Genomic DNA, 17,434 nt, shown 5'->3' with positions numbered 1-17,434 from the left:
CATGTTTCAGATGACACGTCATGTTTGTAGTCGACCAATGAAGATGAGTTCACATATCACCTTGGGTTCGTCCTTCACCTTCTCAAAATGATGCCACACTTTGGATTTCCTGCCCGACATGTTATTAACTAGCCTGTGTAATAACTGCAGGTACCAGCCCTGGAAATTAGGGGCCGTACAAGTGCTGCGTATTTAACCACTGAGAAAACTGGTGGGTGATACTCTTGTGCCTTCCCGGTTCCAGTTTCAAGAGCGCGGCAGCAGGCTGTGTTCCAGGTTGCTGAGCAACCTTAACAAGCATCACATAGCATATTTACCTGAAATCCTGAGTGCAGAGCTGATCTTCTACCGGGAGCTTTTTATAAGTTCTGGGTAGCCCTGCACTAACATGATCAACTTTTCCGTATTTATCAGACTGAATATTTACAGAAGAAGGGAAAGATATCTGTCAGCTGTGATTGGTTTGTAACATGACTCCTGTATGACTGCTGAGCGTGGTCTCCTCCTGTGTCTGTCCTTTCTTTCTTTTCTTTTTTTAAAGATTATTTTTTGGGCTTTTTTGCCTTTACTGTATAGGACAGAGTGAAAGGGGGTGAGAGAGAGAGCAGGGGGTGACATGCAGAAATGGGTGCAAGCCAGAGTCGAACCTGCGACCGCTGCAGCGAGGCATCGCCTCTGTACATGGGACGCCGGCACTATCCACTACGCTACCGACGCCCCCTTTGTCTGTCCTTTCAAATCAAGGTTTTCATTTATTTGGACAAGGCGAAGCTCTGAATAGAGTTTTACAGTTTTTTTCTGCGACTAAGCAACCAATGAAATCTTGCCGACTAATGATCTTTCTGGTCAACTAACATTTGGTCGACTATTAGGGGGCAGTCCTATAGATTGGATTAGATTTGAACAGTTTAATTATCCCCACTAGGGATAATCATTTGCCACCACAAAAAACTCATACAGACAGCAACACAGACACCACATTCACAGTACACAACAAGTACATATACACAATACAACAACAAAACAACACCATAAAAAGCCACTTAAGACTAAATTAACAGCTGAAAGGTGCTGCATCCAGAGACCACATCCACGCTGCTGGAACAAAACACCCTCTAAGCTGCTGCGAATAACACTGAGGCATCCTGAGTCGCTCAATGAATGAGCTTCTGAGTCCATTAAAAACACTGTGTAATGGATGGCCTTTAAAATATATTTAAACCAAGCATGCTTCAGTAGTGAAAAACTGTTCAGTAATTAGGCAGCTGCTTTTCACGGTAAGGATAGCAGGAATTAAGAGTATCTTCTAAGAAAGAAGCTGGAGTAAATTAAGAGGTCTAAACCCTGGTTAACAGATGAAAGCTGCATAATTAGGTTGAGGTCAACATCCAGCAGAGATAGTCAGTGTTTTCCAGCATGTGACATTTAGTGGCAGATGACCTCCTGAGGTGAACAGCGCTTAGAGTATTGGAGATGCACATTGCAGTGCTGTGGGGGATTAGCACAAGGCTTTACAGAACGCTTCCAGGGTCTAAATGCTCCACATATCTACACAGCGGGGGCTACGAGCTAACAGCTAACAGGCAAACTAAATAGGAAATAGAAATATAAATGTTTTACGTGATATAAAACTGGGACCTACAGAATGTTCTCCTTTTCTGCCTCTCCTGGGCCTTCTCAGGTCATCTGTGTGTATTTTTGTCCAGATAAAATTATGCAGCTAATAATAGGCATTGCCGACTCTGCACTCTCCTCTTCAGTCCCTCTTTCTTCCCTCTCTTTGAAAGCAACAAATCCCATCAGCGCCTCGCCAGAATCGAAATGGACTTACCAAAAAAATCTGCAAATGGATCTCTGCCGCCAAAGAATTCCCTGAAAACGTCCTCGGGATTACGGAATGTGAAGCTGCCGCCGCCAAAGTGATCATAATGGCCTCCTGTAAAACATTAAAAAAAGGATATTCATCTATTCATGTCAGAAGTAGGATTATAAATGCCACTATTACTACAAATCAGAACAAAATACCAGCGCAATACCAAGATGTTTGTACTTTATTCAAACAAATAGCAGTTTATATGTTACTGATACTGGCTAAATTACTTTTACAACAGTGGAAGAACCATACCACTATAACACATCACGCTACAGACTCATATCTTATTTTTTAATACTCATCATATTTGGCCATTTCTACTTAAGAAGTGACCATTGAAATCTTATCAGTCATCTCCATGGCAATGACATGAATATTATGTTATCCTGAAAGTCATCTCCTTACCTCCTCCTCCTCCTGAAAGGCCGTCTTTGCCATATCTGTCATAAGTATTCCTCTTGTTTTCTGTTGTGGGAAGAGTAGGATTTTAGATAAGACAGAGAGACAGAAGAAACCAACAAACAGATTCCAACCCTGTTTTATTTTAAACCTCAGTGAGGGTCACATAAGTCTTCACACTATGTAGTATATGCATTAGCATCCAATTAACTGCCCCCTTACTATTTGTGCTCACCATTATTAATCATAGCGTTAAAATAAGATATGTGCACATTTTCAAATCACATCCAACTAATGTGCGTTGTATGCATTTATTTCATCAGTTTGACCATCTGCATGTTCAACTTATTTGCTGCAAGTATCTCAAACTGTACAAAGCTGCTGTTCAACAGTCAAAATAAGGGTGTAACCATCAGTGTCTGAACACATTTTACAGGTCAAATTGAAAGCCATTTATGACATGACAAAACAGAAAGTAAAAGCTGAACACCCACCACACAGGAACTCTGCACCAAACCCACTCACACCAGTAAAAACAATCCTGACAAGCTAACAATACCTGCGTCTTTTGACTGAGTGTGTTTGTGGTGCATAGCTGTGACTAATAACATGAAATGTTACAGGCTTCTGTTGTGTTTTCAATCCTACAGCTGAATTCCAGACGTTCTCATGCTTACAGCATTACACTGGTAATTACATCCACTTAAGAAACAGAACCTTTGTTACCAGATTATCTGATAATCCTTGAGTTAAATAATAATTTTGTCAATTTTAGACTGTATTGCTTTTTAAAATAAAGGTCTTTTAATGCTGCATATGTTGGATGGATCATTTTCGTATCACTTCCAAAACCTTAAGTTATCATTAATAGCAAAAACATTTTTAAACCCCTCACCCTGCCTTTGTTATCAAACATGGGAGCGCAATCTTACTTTTCCCTAACAGCAGAGATGACAACAACTGACAACTTCAAAAACTGAGGAGCTAATGACAAGACATGTATGTTTTTTAAATGTTTACAGAAACATCAGTCATCACATTTATATATTCATCACTTAAAGGAGCTGTATGCAACATTCAGAGCATATCTATGATTCAGAGTCTGGGCCAGGATTGTCTGCACATGGCTCTCAACATGAAGTTGGCTGAGTTAGCCACCAGCTGTTGGCTGACAGAGCTAACAACAGCAACAGTGCTGACAGAGCTGACGGTGTAAACTTGGTGGGGGGGGGACCAGAGGGTGGGTGTTATGCTTGCACGAGGACGCCTTGGCTGGAGACACCATGGGTGGGGACAGTGTTATCAGCAGTAGCCACAGTATGGGCGGACTACAGAGTGGCTGCGATTAGCTAGCCAGTGGGCTACACACACAGAGACTTACATTCATAAGTGGCCAGACACAAAGAGATTTTGACTTTTTTTTTTCAGTTCGATCATTCATTTGTCACTTGAATAATAAAAGGTACTGGGCTTGGGCGCTATCGTGTCATTACAGTATACCAGGGTATTTAGAAATCATACTGATGCTCCTCTTTCTATTAAATTCATTGTATGTAGTGGACAGCACGTGCCGGTCTCTACTGATGGAAAAGGCAGCTCAGCTAAAAGACACGTGACAGTTACGTACGTCTATAAACAGCTGACTAGCAATGGCAGAAAGAGACTGTGGGGAAAAACAGCATGTTATAACATCTAACTAAGTGAATTAAGGGTTTATTTCAGCTCCCTGACCGTTCTATTTAAAAAGGAAAAGATAGGTAAGAGAGCTTCCAAAAGCAGCAAACTCGCTGGTCGGGGTGGGGGAATACTGCACCATCTTACCATCATACACCATATACCATACCATATTTCATGAGGGTATGAAGGTATGACAATGATGACAAAACGTCAGTGCTTAAGTCATCGTCATTCTCTGCTAAGGATGCCATTACTCCAGTATATATTTACATAGCAAATAGTTGTTGCTATATTAATGCTCTAAGTATCATATAGAGCTCCTGTAACATGGCTATGTGACAGATTGTCTCCCTCTACAGAAAAGCTTACCATCTGAGAGCACTTCATATGCTTCTGACAGCTCTTTGAACCTTTTCTCTGCTTCCTCCTTGTTGTCTGGGTTCTTGTCTGGATGCCACTTCAAGGCCAATTTTCTGTAACTGAGACACAAAGTACCACACAGTTAAAACACAGACATTGACATCAAACCAGAGGCAAACACACAATGTATGTCAGAGACTGCAGATATTTTAAGGACATATAGTCAGTTCTCAATACAGAAATGGGAGGAGGAAAATATGTATGTACTGTATGTGTAACATCCCCCTATCCGAAACACACATCCAAGTCTTTTTTTAGTGTGGCAACCATGCCTACACCAAACACACAGACATGCCTCTATGTGCACACTCAAATACATACATGCACACTCTGTCCTTCCCCCTATCCAAGCAGAAATAACAAAGACAGCCTGACATGCAGTGGAGGCTCACACAGCAGCTTACGCTGCATCAGCTGTTTGTTTCTAAGCCCAGCAGCAGTTCCAGCAGCGGACACACAGATGACGTGGACAAGACTATGGACTGGGACTCAGCCAGCAAAAAGGCTGCACACAATCCAGGGATTGACTCCCTTATGGGTCTGTAGAGAATAGTCTTTGTAGTCCACGTCTTTGTTATAATCTGTGACATCATCTGGCTGTCTGAAGCCTGGTCAATGGTCAACCGGCCATACTAGGTTGAACAATGTGGTGTTAGCCTCTGTAGTCAGAAGCCTGAATGTTAACTAGGAAAAGCAACAGCAGCCATTGTCTTACTCTGAATACTCTACCTTCAGCTCAAAAGGCTTTGAGGACAGTATTAAATCTTGCTCTTAAAACTTCATAACCATCATCACATTTAATCAACAAACAAGCAGCCATGCTAGCTCTGTGGGGCAATGTTCACATCATATGGGGTTGATGGTACAGATGGGAAAGACTCATGTTAACAACTGCTAGCTTTCACGTAATCAAGTAAGCTATATGATTATAGAGTTGATCATGTGAGGATTAAAATTCTGTGCAATGACAAACACTGTAACCATAAAATTTGGGTTTGATTACATTTGTCTTCCAGGCACTTCCATATCAAATCTTTGCTTATAATCGTGTGAGACCCTATGGTGTGCTCACAACTTTTTAAATGAGACCATTTTTAGCAATGTCTCGTGTTCTTCCACACCCTGTGGCAAAAAGCCTTTTCTTTCCCCACTGTGAGGGGTTTTTTCCCTACGAATTTAAGGCCGTTTGATTGTCCCTGTGATCTCGCAATCAAGAGTTGTAGAGATGTCTGTATGAGTGAACTTTTTCAGCAAGTCTTCCCTTGAAGGTCTACATATTGAACTGAAAAACAGTGTGGGCACCTAATTACAAAAATTCAGAGGTGCACAACCAAGCACTGTGATGACTTTCAGAGCCTACCAGCTCAACGCAAAAGACGTGATGACATCATTTTATGGCGCACAAACCTCGCTCTGGGACACTACAGCAAACATAAACTTAGCTTAATGTTCCAAGTCAGATATAAATCACAGCTTTCAAAAACGTTTCCACTTTGCAATTATGACTTGGACGCCTTGACATGAATACTATTCACACGTTGGAACCTTATTACTTACAGTAACTCCAACATGACATGAACTGAGCACTAAGTACAGCAGAGCTAGATAAAAACATGAGGGATCACCAAAGTTATTACATTTCAGCCTGAGACGAATGTCTGTACCAAATTTCATGATAATCCATCCAATAGTTGTGGATTTATTCAGTCTGGACTGACTGAGCAACCAACATTGCTGTCCTTAGAATGAGCCGCTAGAACGGCAAATAATTCAACCAGAGATCAAGAGGAGAGAGTGGGGTCATAGGCTAAAGATACAACTTATTGATTTATGTCAGTCGAGATAACATTTGACTTTGGCACCCAACTGAGTGTATAAAGATAGCGGGCTCTCAGTATTCATTATCTTTCTATGCTGGAGACTTTGCAACACAGATTCACTGGTTGATTTGATCAGCAATAATCAGTAATGCTCAACGGTTTCATCCTCTCTCGCGTGATTTAACTCCACTCAGAAATTTGCTGCATTACCCAAAATAACTATTAATTTCCCCTGGAGCACATGCCTGTCGTTAATATTAAAATTCAATTCATAGGAACCTTGAAACTTGTCAAAACAAAACGCGTTATTGAGAAACCTGTGAGGTACTGTAATTAACTGGAACTGGCCTGTTCAGTGGGCGACTGCGAGAGGTGGGTGAGTGTAGAGGGAAGGTATTTGACAGCGGCAAGGTTACAGGAAGACGAGTGGAAACTTTCTGCATTGCAGTCTCTCTGCTCCCTCTCCCTCCTTGTGTCAGTTTATACAGCTAGAGGGGGATATAATTAACCTATTACACCCCTCTGAGTGGGCGACATTTAACAACAACACTGGGGGAGGGGGGTAAGAGCAGAAAACACTCAGGGGCACTTACGCTTTTTTGATGTCATCTTGCGTTGCATTTTTCGGGACTCCTAATGTCTGGTAGTATTCAAGCATGGCTCTGTCTGTGTGAGTCCGCAGTCGCCGTCCTGTGCGAGGGTCCTCTATGTGGGCTCTGTGGAAAGAGAGTTAAGTTCTGTTAAGACATATTAGCTTGGAGAGATAAAGCCCAACAAACTACAACTGAGCATAGCCACGTGCGGCGGGTGAGTTACGTCCCTTTCAGACATGAGGGGTAAATTTGTAAAGGGGAGGGAGGGGGCAATGGCATTAAACAGGGTGGCAATTCCCAACAATGTAATCTACTGCACTGAAATAGAGATGCTGGGAGGAGGACAGCTAAGCTAATACAAGCCCAGCAAAATTACATAATAAGCGGGTGATCATCCCTCACCCTGAGGCTGTACTAGTGAAAATGTGAATCATGTATTGCTTTTGAAATTTGGAGATAAAGACCATGAAGCCCCCCCCCCCAAACATGACCTAATGTTGAAGTTATGAAGCCTCTCAAAAACAAGACAGAACAGGTCTGATGAAAAAGTATCAGAAGATATCCAAGTCGTCTACTTTTAGCCCCAGATTTCCATCTTTTTGCAATACTCCAACACAGAGAGGGCAACCTGCACCGACACATCATTGCAATCAAAGTCATGCGCTCAAAATCTCTTCTGCACTGTGTACCTAGTTGGCTAGGGAATATCATAACAACTGCTGCCAAGATACTGAGTCTTGATCTAGAGGTAGATACAAAGAAATATCAAACTACTAAAAGCTGCAGAGATTTGACTCTAAGCTTCATGGTGTAAAACATTTCCACAGAATACATTCCGATGGAGACAGGCAACAGCGAAAAATATAAGAATCACATGGCTGATTTAGTCATCAAAATGGCAGTGGCTATCCAACTGATCCTCCCACTAACAATCACTAAACTGTCCCTCATAGGGTAAACTACAATCGTTAGCATGTCTGGCTAAGTAGCTCACTGCATACAGATGTAACCTAGCATCACTTCCAGGGTCAGGGAGCATGTTAATAACATCAAGAGTTTAGGTTAGCGTTAGCAGCTCTGTCCTGCCTGTATTGGATTTTGGAGAGGTTTACAGCAACCCGACCGTATCATTTTTGTAGCCATTACATGTATAGAAAGGCAAAGTCCCTCCCCTTTGTGTCGCCCATGGGACCTTATTCCAGAAAAAGTATATACGGGAGTCAACCTTGAGAGATGAATAATCTTTTTATCCCATTTAAATTGTGTCAGGACTTACACATATGATGCTTGTCAATTTAAAAGATAATTTTTAAAGTCAAGAAAGTCATGGGTTTCTCATTCTACCATTTAGTTTTATGTGAAACTGCTCAGTTTAGTACTTCTCTCGTCTCACACAATATGTCACCAACACCGACATGGGCCTTGGCACAAATATAACGTTATCTTACCCAATGAGCATTATATCCACCAACTTTTTTTAATCAGCTGGGAGGCAAAAGGACGAGCAAGACCTTGCTTGCATGAGTATATCCCGGCATGAAACAAACAGGCATCGTAGCATAAGCGAGAGAGAAAGTTGAGACGTTACTTACACAAATTTAGAGTTTGTAGTCCATTTTATTACGTATTTTCACAGTGTTATACCTCAAGAGCTTTACAGCAAACTGCGGCTTTCTTGAAATCTTTTAAACCGACAAATATGTGTGAAATTCATGGTACAATTCTTGCTGTTGACTATCGTACATAGCTCCCATGGTGGTCCACCAGGAAGGGAAGGACTTGGCCTCTTAATATCGAAGGTCCCTTTTATGGGCTTGACCAACTGTGGCAACCGATGGTCATTCACAGTGTTGCTGTCACAGTGGACAACATCTTTTCTAAACCAAATATAGCCTTTAGCTGCTATCATCCTCATGTGTCCAATGAGGGTTGCCTTTGGCTATCCATGTCTGTAATAATGACCTTTGTAATATTTTACCTCTAGGTTCTACCTTCTTTTTCAGGGACAGTCAGCATAATCCACTAATGTGATGTGCAAATCACACAGGGGGAGGAGGATTTTATAACTGATTGTTCATAAGAAGACAGGATCTTCCCTGACTGAAACACAGTGTGTCACAAGCTTTCTTTCAACACCTATACAAGCAGACCAGGCTCTGGTTTTCAGGCTGTGCTCTGAGGTCTATATAAAGAGGAACTAAGTGGAAGGTCTGTTTCTTCTCTCATATTAAAGCTACATACTGAACAGTACATCCCTGTATGTTTTGGCTCGCAGAATCTTATTTCACTTAAAGAAAAAAAAGGGGGAAAGACATGCTGTTCTGTTGGGTTTCATTCAGATGTGAACTTCACAGGACACAGAACCCCACTTTAAAAAAAATATACTTCATCATACTTAACAAGACAGTTAGTACAATTAATGCGCCTGCACATAAACAACTTGTTGGAACCAAACCATAAAAGCTGCACTTCTATAACAGAGCATGGGGGAAAAACAGACCTTAGACAAAAAAAATCAGACACATATTATGACCCAAACCTGGTAAATCATACCCAAAGTTGCCACACTTAAATGGACCTTTTGAATTCCCTTCCACACCTTGATCCTAACAAATAATCCCACAGCTCGACACCCATTTGTCTTTCACAGAGAGGCAAAATCATACATCATACAGCAGCAGAACGACTAAAACAATAAGGAAAAAGCCAAGAAAACCCACAGTCGACCATTAATCATCAAGAGATATCTTGGCTATCGCATTAAAAATGATAAACAAACCAGTGAGGGCTACTTACACAGGGAGTCCACTGTGTCCTGTTTGTTTGCTATTTATAACCTGTGGCCTTTGCAGTTAGATTGTGTTTGTGTGTGTTGTGAGCATGCGGGGGGTTGGGGGTGTTTGGCACATGGCAGTGCCAGTAAGTGACTCCTGGTTTAGACATGGCACAGGCAATAAACTCCTCTCTTTCAGATGCCTGAGTCAGGCAGTAAGTCAAAATCTCCCCCTGACACTTCATTATCTTTTTCTGTTGAATTCCCCATTTGCTGATTTAAGATCTATCTAATCCTAACCGTTAGAACGTCCTCCTTTCTGTCTCCACATCCTAATATAAACCACAATCTAAATATAGTAGGATGTGACCCAGAAAGTCCTTATTTTCCTCTGGGTTTTCTCTAAAAACCAACCCAACATACTGACTCATCATATTAAATGGATCTTCTTTTATCCCCCCCCCCCCTCACTTCAGCCATTACTGATCCACTCACCTGCCACCAGTTCCCCTGCAGCAGCGAGGAGTTAATGGACACTAGTGCCTGCTAGAGATGTGGTTACTCATGGGTCTGCGCAGTGTGTGTATGTGTGTGTATCCATGCATGTACGTGCAGATTTATGCCTCGTGGTGGCTTTACACAGCTAACCCAGATCTGATGGATTCCTGCTCCGCTCAGCATGAACTATGCCTCAGCGTGAGCAACAGATGTGGGTCAGTCAATCCCATGATGCCTCAGTGAACCAGAGGTGGTGGTTATAAAAGTTATCAGCTCACAGGCAGAAGCAGTTCATCATTATAATTCCATCTGTCCTGAAATTTAGTAGGAGTCAAATGAATAATAAAGTTAACAAAGACACGGGGCTTTGAAATTCTTGTTAATTAGAGCAAAGTCAAAGAAAAACAGATGGAAAAGCAGCATTTTGCCTTTTTTGCCATAATTTTGACAACACTTTTGTGCTGTGCAGGAATCTCTGACCAGTCTAACAAAATTATTTTGGTATTTTTTCAGTAAATTGACTGTGGGAACAGCTGTTCCCATAAATATTTGAACATCTGGGAATTTCACAGTTTAGTTTATTTCAAGACAAAAAAAAATTACAGTAATTTTCAATCACCGTCAAAGTTGTCTTCAAGGACCTTTTTCTGTTTCGTCGTAGTTTAAAAGCTGAATGAAATACAAGCCTAAGAAGTGATGGGATCATATATGATTTTATCGTCAATCGCAATAAAAATACAGCAAGTTGAATGTGGTGGATTTCCATTATCAAGATAATCATGAAAATCGTATCCAGCAGCACCCAAAGAGACGGCTGGGCAACCAGCAAAAAAAAGAGACTTGCAAAAACAGGCTGCATATGCACCAACCTCAAAAAAACAACTTCATATCTTAATCAAGCACTGGCATATTTCATATATATGAGATAAATATTTTTTTTGCATCCCAGATATGACATCTTTTTCCAGTGAACATCCTTTTTAGTTAAAAACAATGAATCTTAACTGTTTGAAATGGCATATGTTTCCTAACAAAATGTAAGATAAAGAGATCCCAGTATATTTTAGTGCCATTTTAAAACTTTTAATCATATTATCATGCCTAGTTCAAAGTATCTTTTGGACTTCAAAGTGAAGCTAAGACAAATCATGGCAACGACAGCCAGTTAGATGCAGTATGAGCAGCCAAAATCAAACAGGGCAGATGGCCTTGTTCTTCAGAGAGTAATCAGGTGAAGACCTCAGTGACGAGCTGATTCTCCCATGTATACAGGAGCCAGCTGTTGTGGTTTGGGTAACTTGTGAGCATCTCCACCACCTACTCTTTGACAAGTGTACTGAGGACAACTGACTGAAAGGGTAACTCAGGGCAGGACTTTTGGGAGGGATTTATCACCCAGCTGGCTTTGAAATGGGGGATTCCCGGGAGCAACGAGGGGCAGATGAAAGGGAAAAGCAACTGCAAAAATCGATGGATAGCTGATGAAAGGATTATTCAATGATTTAAAAAGAAGGTTGCCAGAAGAAGACCTTACGAGTCACCTTTACACAAGTGTTCATGGGACCAGGGGCACTGCATGTCAACAAAGGTTAACAGCAGTCTGATCTTAGCATTCTCATCTTTTGCATGAAGCATTGACTCCATAGGAATCTACATGCGATTGTGGAGCAAACGCTTCCTGATAAAATGAGCAGTGAGAGATTACAACAACAACTGTTCAAGTTTTTTTTTTTCAGCTGTGCAGTACTTGTGTGTCAAATAAGGTTCTTCCCTTCAAGGGGCAATATTGTGTAACAGTAGATAATGAGACGAAAAGTCAAATTCTTGAAATGGTGAATCAGAATAAACACAAGCGAAGCTGGGAAAGCAAATGTGTTCAGATATTTTATCTAGTATCTACTCATTTATTTAGACTGTCCTTTGAAAATACACAACTTACATACAGTAATTAAGCTGTAAATTCCTGGTCAGAGTGTATAAATAATTGATAATCAAACCCATTACAGTGCATCAATACTTGTCTTGACACCAGGCCTTGAAGAACAGGTTAGAACAAGTTTTCACCCGCATTTCACCCGCAAAAATCATTAGACCAAAGTGTCTAGCATAATGTATAAACACATCATATACTGAAGATGAGTTTCACTGAGGCAGTATATTTTACAGATAGATTTTAGTTAGGATTATAGCAACAGTAAACATAAATGTACAGAGTTGGTTGGTTGGCAAACTTTAAATAACTATAAATATGAATGAAACACCACAAGTCATAAATTGCAGTAATAACTCTTTGTGCTGCAACTTCTTTTTGCATTTCTGTCAACACATACATCATATAAATCCTACATATTTGTGAAAAGTCAGTGCTGGCTGAATAATATCAGCCTGTTGTTGATAGATACTGTATTTCAGCTTCAGTATTTAGAGGCTGTCCAAACCTTCCTGTCACAAGACATCCACACTAACACTCCACACATCATGCAAAACACTAGTCCATATGCTCTAAACTGCTTTATTGATTTTAATATGGGTGTATATTAGCTTAAGTGTACACTGAGTGGCTGTATCACTTAGAAGAAAATAAATAAATATAATAAAAATAAAATATTTAATACATCTTACCACAAACTCAATACTGTCATACACAGATAAGCACTGACGGCCTACAACGTGACTGGAATTTCCCCAACAAGAGTTATCATCAACCCTGAAGTCTTGCAACTGCATACTTTCTATATGCAACATCAGGGCAGTATCAGCAGATAATCAGAGTATGTTCTTGTAAAAGGTGAATCTGTGCTGTAAAAGCTTCCAGGATTTACGTCAGCACAGCAATTCCCCAGTTAATTACCTGTAAAGCAGCTCTAGGTTTTATCTCTTGATGAAAATCTCTGTTAGACTCCAGTATTTCGGTTTCTGTTTTAGTTTACAAATTAGCGTCCCTATGCTCAAAGTCCAATTTTTCCCTACAGGCTTGATTTTTTACCTGCAAACCCAGTCTCATGCTGTTTCGAATTTAACACAGAGTCACCCTCACTGTGATTGCAATCAACAACGGCAGCTGGAGTAGGTCTGTCAGTGTCCAAGAGCTCTCAAACACCACTACAAATCTGACATTAACAAGACAAGAGCACCGGACGAAACGGGCTCTGAGTAGCCGGAAACTAACTCCTAACACAAATCACAGCTGACAGAAGAGAGACACAGATGACAGCTAGGCACAACACACTAACAAACATCTACCTTATCTAGCTGAAATGAGTCATATCAAGAGTTTGTGATTCAAAAACTAAACAGCTGGCACATGATCAGCAGCTCATCTGAGTTTTCTAGGGGACTTTTATCTTTACTTTCCATTAGTGTAACATGTTCTAAGAAGCCAACATCCTGTGAAGACCTCATTTACTGTAAACAGCAGTGAGCACTGTCCTCTTGTACAGGGAGTCCATTTACACATTTGGATGTTTGGGAAATCCAGGGGAGGAAATAAGATCAGGGTGTTTTTTCTTGACAACTGGCAAAATAATGAGAAGCAAATACTGCTTCAGAGGGCAGCAACCATGCACTGGTTAATATTTCATTCAACACAGGTTCAAAAACTTTATTAAACATTACTGGCTAGCTGACTGTGCCACAAATAATTGTTACGTCTGTATTGATAATGGTCAACCAAACACTAACTTAACTGGAATTTATTCACTTTTTAGCACTGTATTCTGATTTACCCACAACTCATAATGAAGGGGCAACCACAGGTCAAACCTGACTGATTTATTTTACAAAACTGGTCAAACTGGTCAGCCTCAGGAGTCACACCAAGAACCTCTTTCTCAACCTTTGTATGGTAGTATTTACACACGTCACATATCTCAAGTCAAACTCTAGGATAAAGGCAAACAAGAAATGCTGTCTAAGTGCATCCTACAGGTTTCGTTTCATCTCATCTGCACATTTGTTTTACTTGTTATACAGTTGTTCTCCTGTTTTTATTGCACTGAATTGAGGGTCTAGTCTGGTCATCAAATAGATAATAGTAATACAATCCTAATTAACAGATTTTAATATCTATAACCATAAAGTAAAAATACCAAACTTTGCTTGTCAAAGCCTCATAAGATTGTTAAATGCCAGAAAAAGGGTGAAAAATGTCAATTTCAAGCTCTCAAATCCCAATAACGATGTTTTCTCAATGATATGTCAAACAGTTAAAAACTAAAAATATTAAATGCACAATGATGCTCAAATTTGAACAGCTGGAAATAGCATTTATTTTACCTGGTAAAAGACGTGAGATTAATCAACTGTTAACTGATCTGTTGTTTCAGCAGTACAGCCTCATATTTGTAAAGTCTTCTCATCTTTATTTACATTTCATACCTTGAAACTGAGATTTTGTTTGTGGCTCATCAGCCAGTAGATGAAGCAATAATGGAAATACTGTTAGCTGCAGTCGACACTGTTATATTTCTGTACTTTATTACGCTTAAATATAGTATTGCATGTGATAACTTAAGTCCTTGAAGTACTTCCTCTCTCCTAAGTGTCTGTAACCAATGACAACCATCAGTGAAAACAAACTCTAACCTAAATTAAAGGAAACTATAAAGTTAATTTATTAATATATACTTAAATATAGTATCCTTGCCTAAAAAAGATGTCTTCTTCTACTGTAGATAATTTTCCCAGAACTTTCTAGAAGCTGCTACCAACAGGAAAATCAGATATTACACACAGCAGACTTGAAGCCGAATTATCATTTATGAGCTGTATTAACAAAAAGCATAAAAATATTAATTTAAAAAGCAAAAACGTTACATAACAAGTGAAAGCATCTCTAAAAATAGTCCTAACTTTAATATTGGACTGGCACTGACAGACCTTCACCAACTAGCACAGTCTGGACTGGTGACACAAACATATAACTATCTTTATATCTTATATTTTCCATTACATGCTTTACAAAACGTTTACAATTATCATGAGCTCCACAGCATTTGTGTTAATAAAGCTAATATTGTAGCTAGCTGCTAACTTGTCATTATTTCGGTTGGGGTAACGTTAGCTAAAGCCGGGCATAAACAAGGAGCTCCACACATTTAGCAATGTTTCAGGCTAGCTTAACTTAACGTCAGCAGGTACTTTAATCTGTCCCCAAACTGAAAACTACATCTGTGATAAAATAATAATGATAATATATATAATTCATGACGCCGACGGCAGCGGGGGACATCAGGTTGCGACACCACAGCATCCCCACATGTAACGTTTCCGTTGTGTTTACCGCCTCCTGAAAACACCTCCAACGGTCGTTCAGCGAGTCAAAACCGCGTCGACACACACTGCTAACATCTGTAAAATAAGCGCTCACCTGTTTAAAGGAAATGTCCGCTCAAAGGCCCTCTCTTTCGTCGCAATTTGCCCGTCTTCACCCGAGTGAGGAGTGTGTGACTGCAGCCGCTGGTGGCTGGGTGCTGGTGGTGGTGTGGCTACTGATAACGACTAGCCCACTATGCTGCTGATGCTTTCAGGGACCGTCGGATATCGGAATTCCCACGCACAAGAATGGGCAGCGGTTGCCCTTCAAACGAGATTGGAGGGGTAATTGGGCTTAATTTATCTTTTTTCTTAAACTCATTTTTTTTATTTCAACTTCAGCATTCTGTACAATCAATATAGTTTTTACATAGCTCACATAGGACATAGTACTTTGATCAAATGTACAAACAGCTATCCTGGTTTAAGACAAGTACAGTGAAGTGATCAAGTGCACTATGATGTTCCTGAGATTTCAATTTGCAAGGAAAAAGAAATACAATTAGATACCAATAATAGTGATAAATGAATTTAAAAAAATGTGTGTAAGTGTGCATACAAACATACCTGTTTGACTACATGCACACCCACGAGTAAAAAGAGAGGAAACGATAAGATAAGATAAGATAAAACTTTATTGATCCCACACCTGAGAAATTCACATTCACAAACGGAGATAGAAAAAAGATTAGGGAAAAGCAAGAGAAGATAATAAATGTAAATAAATAGAGTTAACTTCAAAATATAAAAGTGGGATTTGAAAAGAAGGGGGGTATGGATTTTAGAGTTCCCTTACTGCATTAACAAACTCATTACAGGGCATATGAATAAACCTCAATGCATATGTGATTTGTTCCATCTCATACAGTCCCCATATTTTTTTAATCCAGATGTTGTACACTGGAGGTTCAGGATTCAACCATCTAAATGTGAGAGGATTTGTAATAGAGTGGGATTGCTCCGAGGAGGATCACCCCTGGATCTTTGAGGATATTTTGATGGAACACTGCTCTCAGGGCATCTAACACATCCTTCCAGAAGCTGCTTAATTTGGTGCAGGACCAAAAAATATGAATGCTGTTTCCAGTTTGAAGGCCACATTTTCTCCAACACTTGTCTGAATTGGATGGAGCCCACTGAGCTGGTACTTGTGGGGTCCAGAAATATCTTATTGCTTTCCATTTAAATCCTCGCCAGATATTGGAATTAGTTGTCAAATGTGCCTCACTACAGATATCCCTTCAGGTGTCTGGTGATATTTAGTTTGATGTAGGGGCGTCGGTGGCTTAGTGGATAGAGCAGGCACCCCATGTACAAGACTGTTGCCGCAGCGGCCTGGGTTCAACTCCAGCCTGTGGCCCTTTGTTGCATGTCATTCCCTCTCTGTCTCTTTCCCCCTTCACACTTACCTGTCCTGTCAATTAAAGGCTAAAATGCCCAAAAAAATTATCTTAAAAAAGACCAAAATGTTAATATCCACAGTGCAGCTGTGGCTCAGTCCACCTGTACATTTTACCTAAATGAGAACTTGTCATGTTTTTCTTTGTCAAACTATTCTGGTGACTTTTACTATTTTTGGGTGATATTGCATTTACATTCTGTGTATTCTTAAACATCCATCCATCCATCCATTTTCATCCACATATCCAGGGCTGAGTTGTGGGGGCAGCAAGCTGAGCAAAGTACTCCAGACGCCCCTCTCCCCAGCAATGCTTTCCAGCTCCTCCCGGAGGATCCCGCAGTGTTACCAGGCCAGATGAGATATGTAATCCCTCCTGCGTGTTCTTGGTTTACCCAAGGGCCTCCTACTTGTTGGACGTACCCAGGGGGCATCCTGATCAGATACCCAAACCACCTTAACTGGCCCCTTTTGACGCAAAGGAGCAACAGCTCGACTCTCAGCTTTTCAACCTACCTCTAAGGCTAAACCCAGCTACCCTGTGGAGGAAACTCATTTTGGCTGTGTGTATCTACAATCTCATTGTTCAGGTTACTACCCAAAGCTCATGATCATAGGTAAGGGCTGGAAGGTAAATGTATATCAAGAGCTCTGCCTTCCGGCTCAGCT

The 17,434-nt window shown here is 40.5% G+C and overlaps 1 protein-coding gene across 2 annotated transcripts in view; it reads right to left on the bottom strand.

The window, feature by feature from the left end:
* Nucleotides 1-15,558, bottom strand: part of dnajb6b (DnaJ heat shock protein family (Hsp40) member B6b) — a 34,042-nt gene extending 18,484 nt beyond the window's left edge. For both annotated transcript variants that reach the window (XM_050057037.1, XM_050057038.1), the window contains exons 1-5: nucleotides 15,422-15,558; nucleotides 6,783-6,905; nucleotides 4,319-4,428; nucleotides 2,279-2,338; nucleotides 1,832-1,936 (exon numbers count right to left, since the gene is read on the bottom strand). In XM_050057037.1, coding sequence (XP_049912994.1) covers nucleotides 1,832-1,936; nucleotides 2,279-2,338; nucleotides 4,319-4,428; nucleotides 6,783-6,847 — 340 coding nt within the window. In that variant the 5' untranslated portion in view covers nucleotides 6,848-6,905; nucleotides 15,422-15,558. The remainder of the gene's footprint in view (nucleotides 1-1,831; nucleotides 1,937-2,278; nucleotides 2,339-4,318; nucleotides 4,429-6,782; nucleotides 6,906-15,421) is intronic.
* Between the last annotated feature and the right edge of the window lie 1,876 nt (nucleotides 15,559-17,434).

This window comes from Epinephelus moara, chromosome 11, assembly GCF_006386435.1.
Source record: "Epinephelus moara isolate mb chromosome 11, YSFRI_EMoa_1.0, whole genome shotgun sequence".
NCBI lineage: Eukaryota > Metazoa > Chordata > Actinopteri > Perciformes > Serranidae > Epinephelus > Epinephelus moara.
Note: the sequence above shows the minus strand (reverse complement) of the source record. Positions and strands in the feature narration are given on the sequence as shown.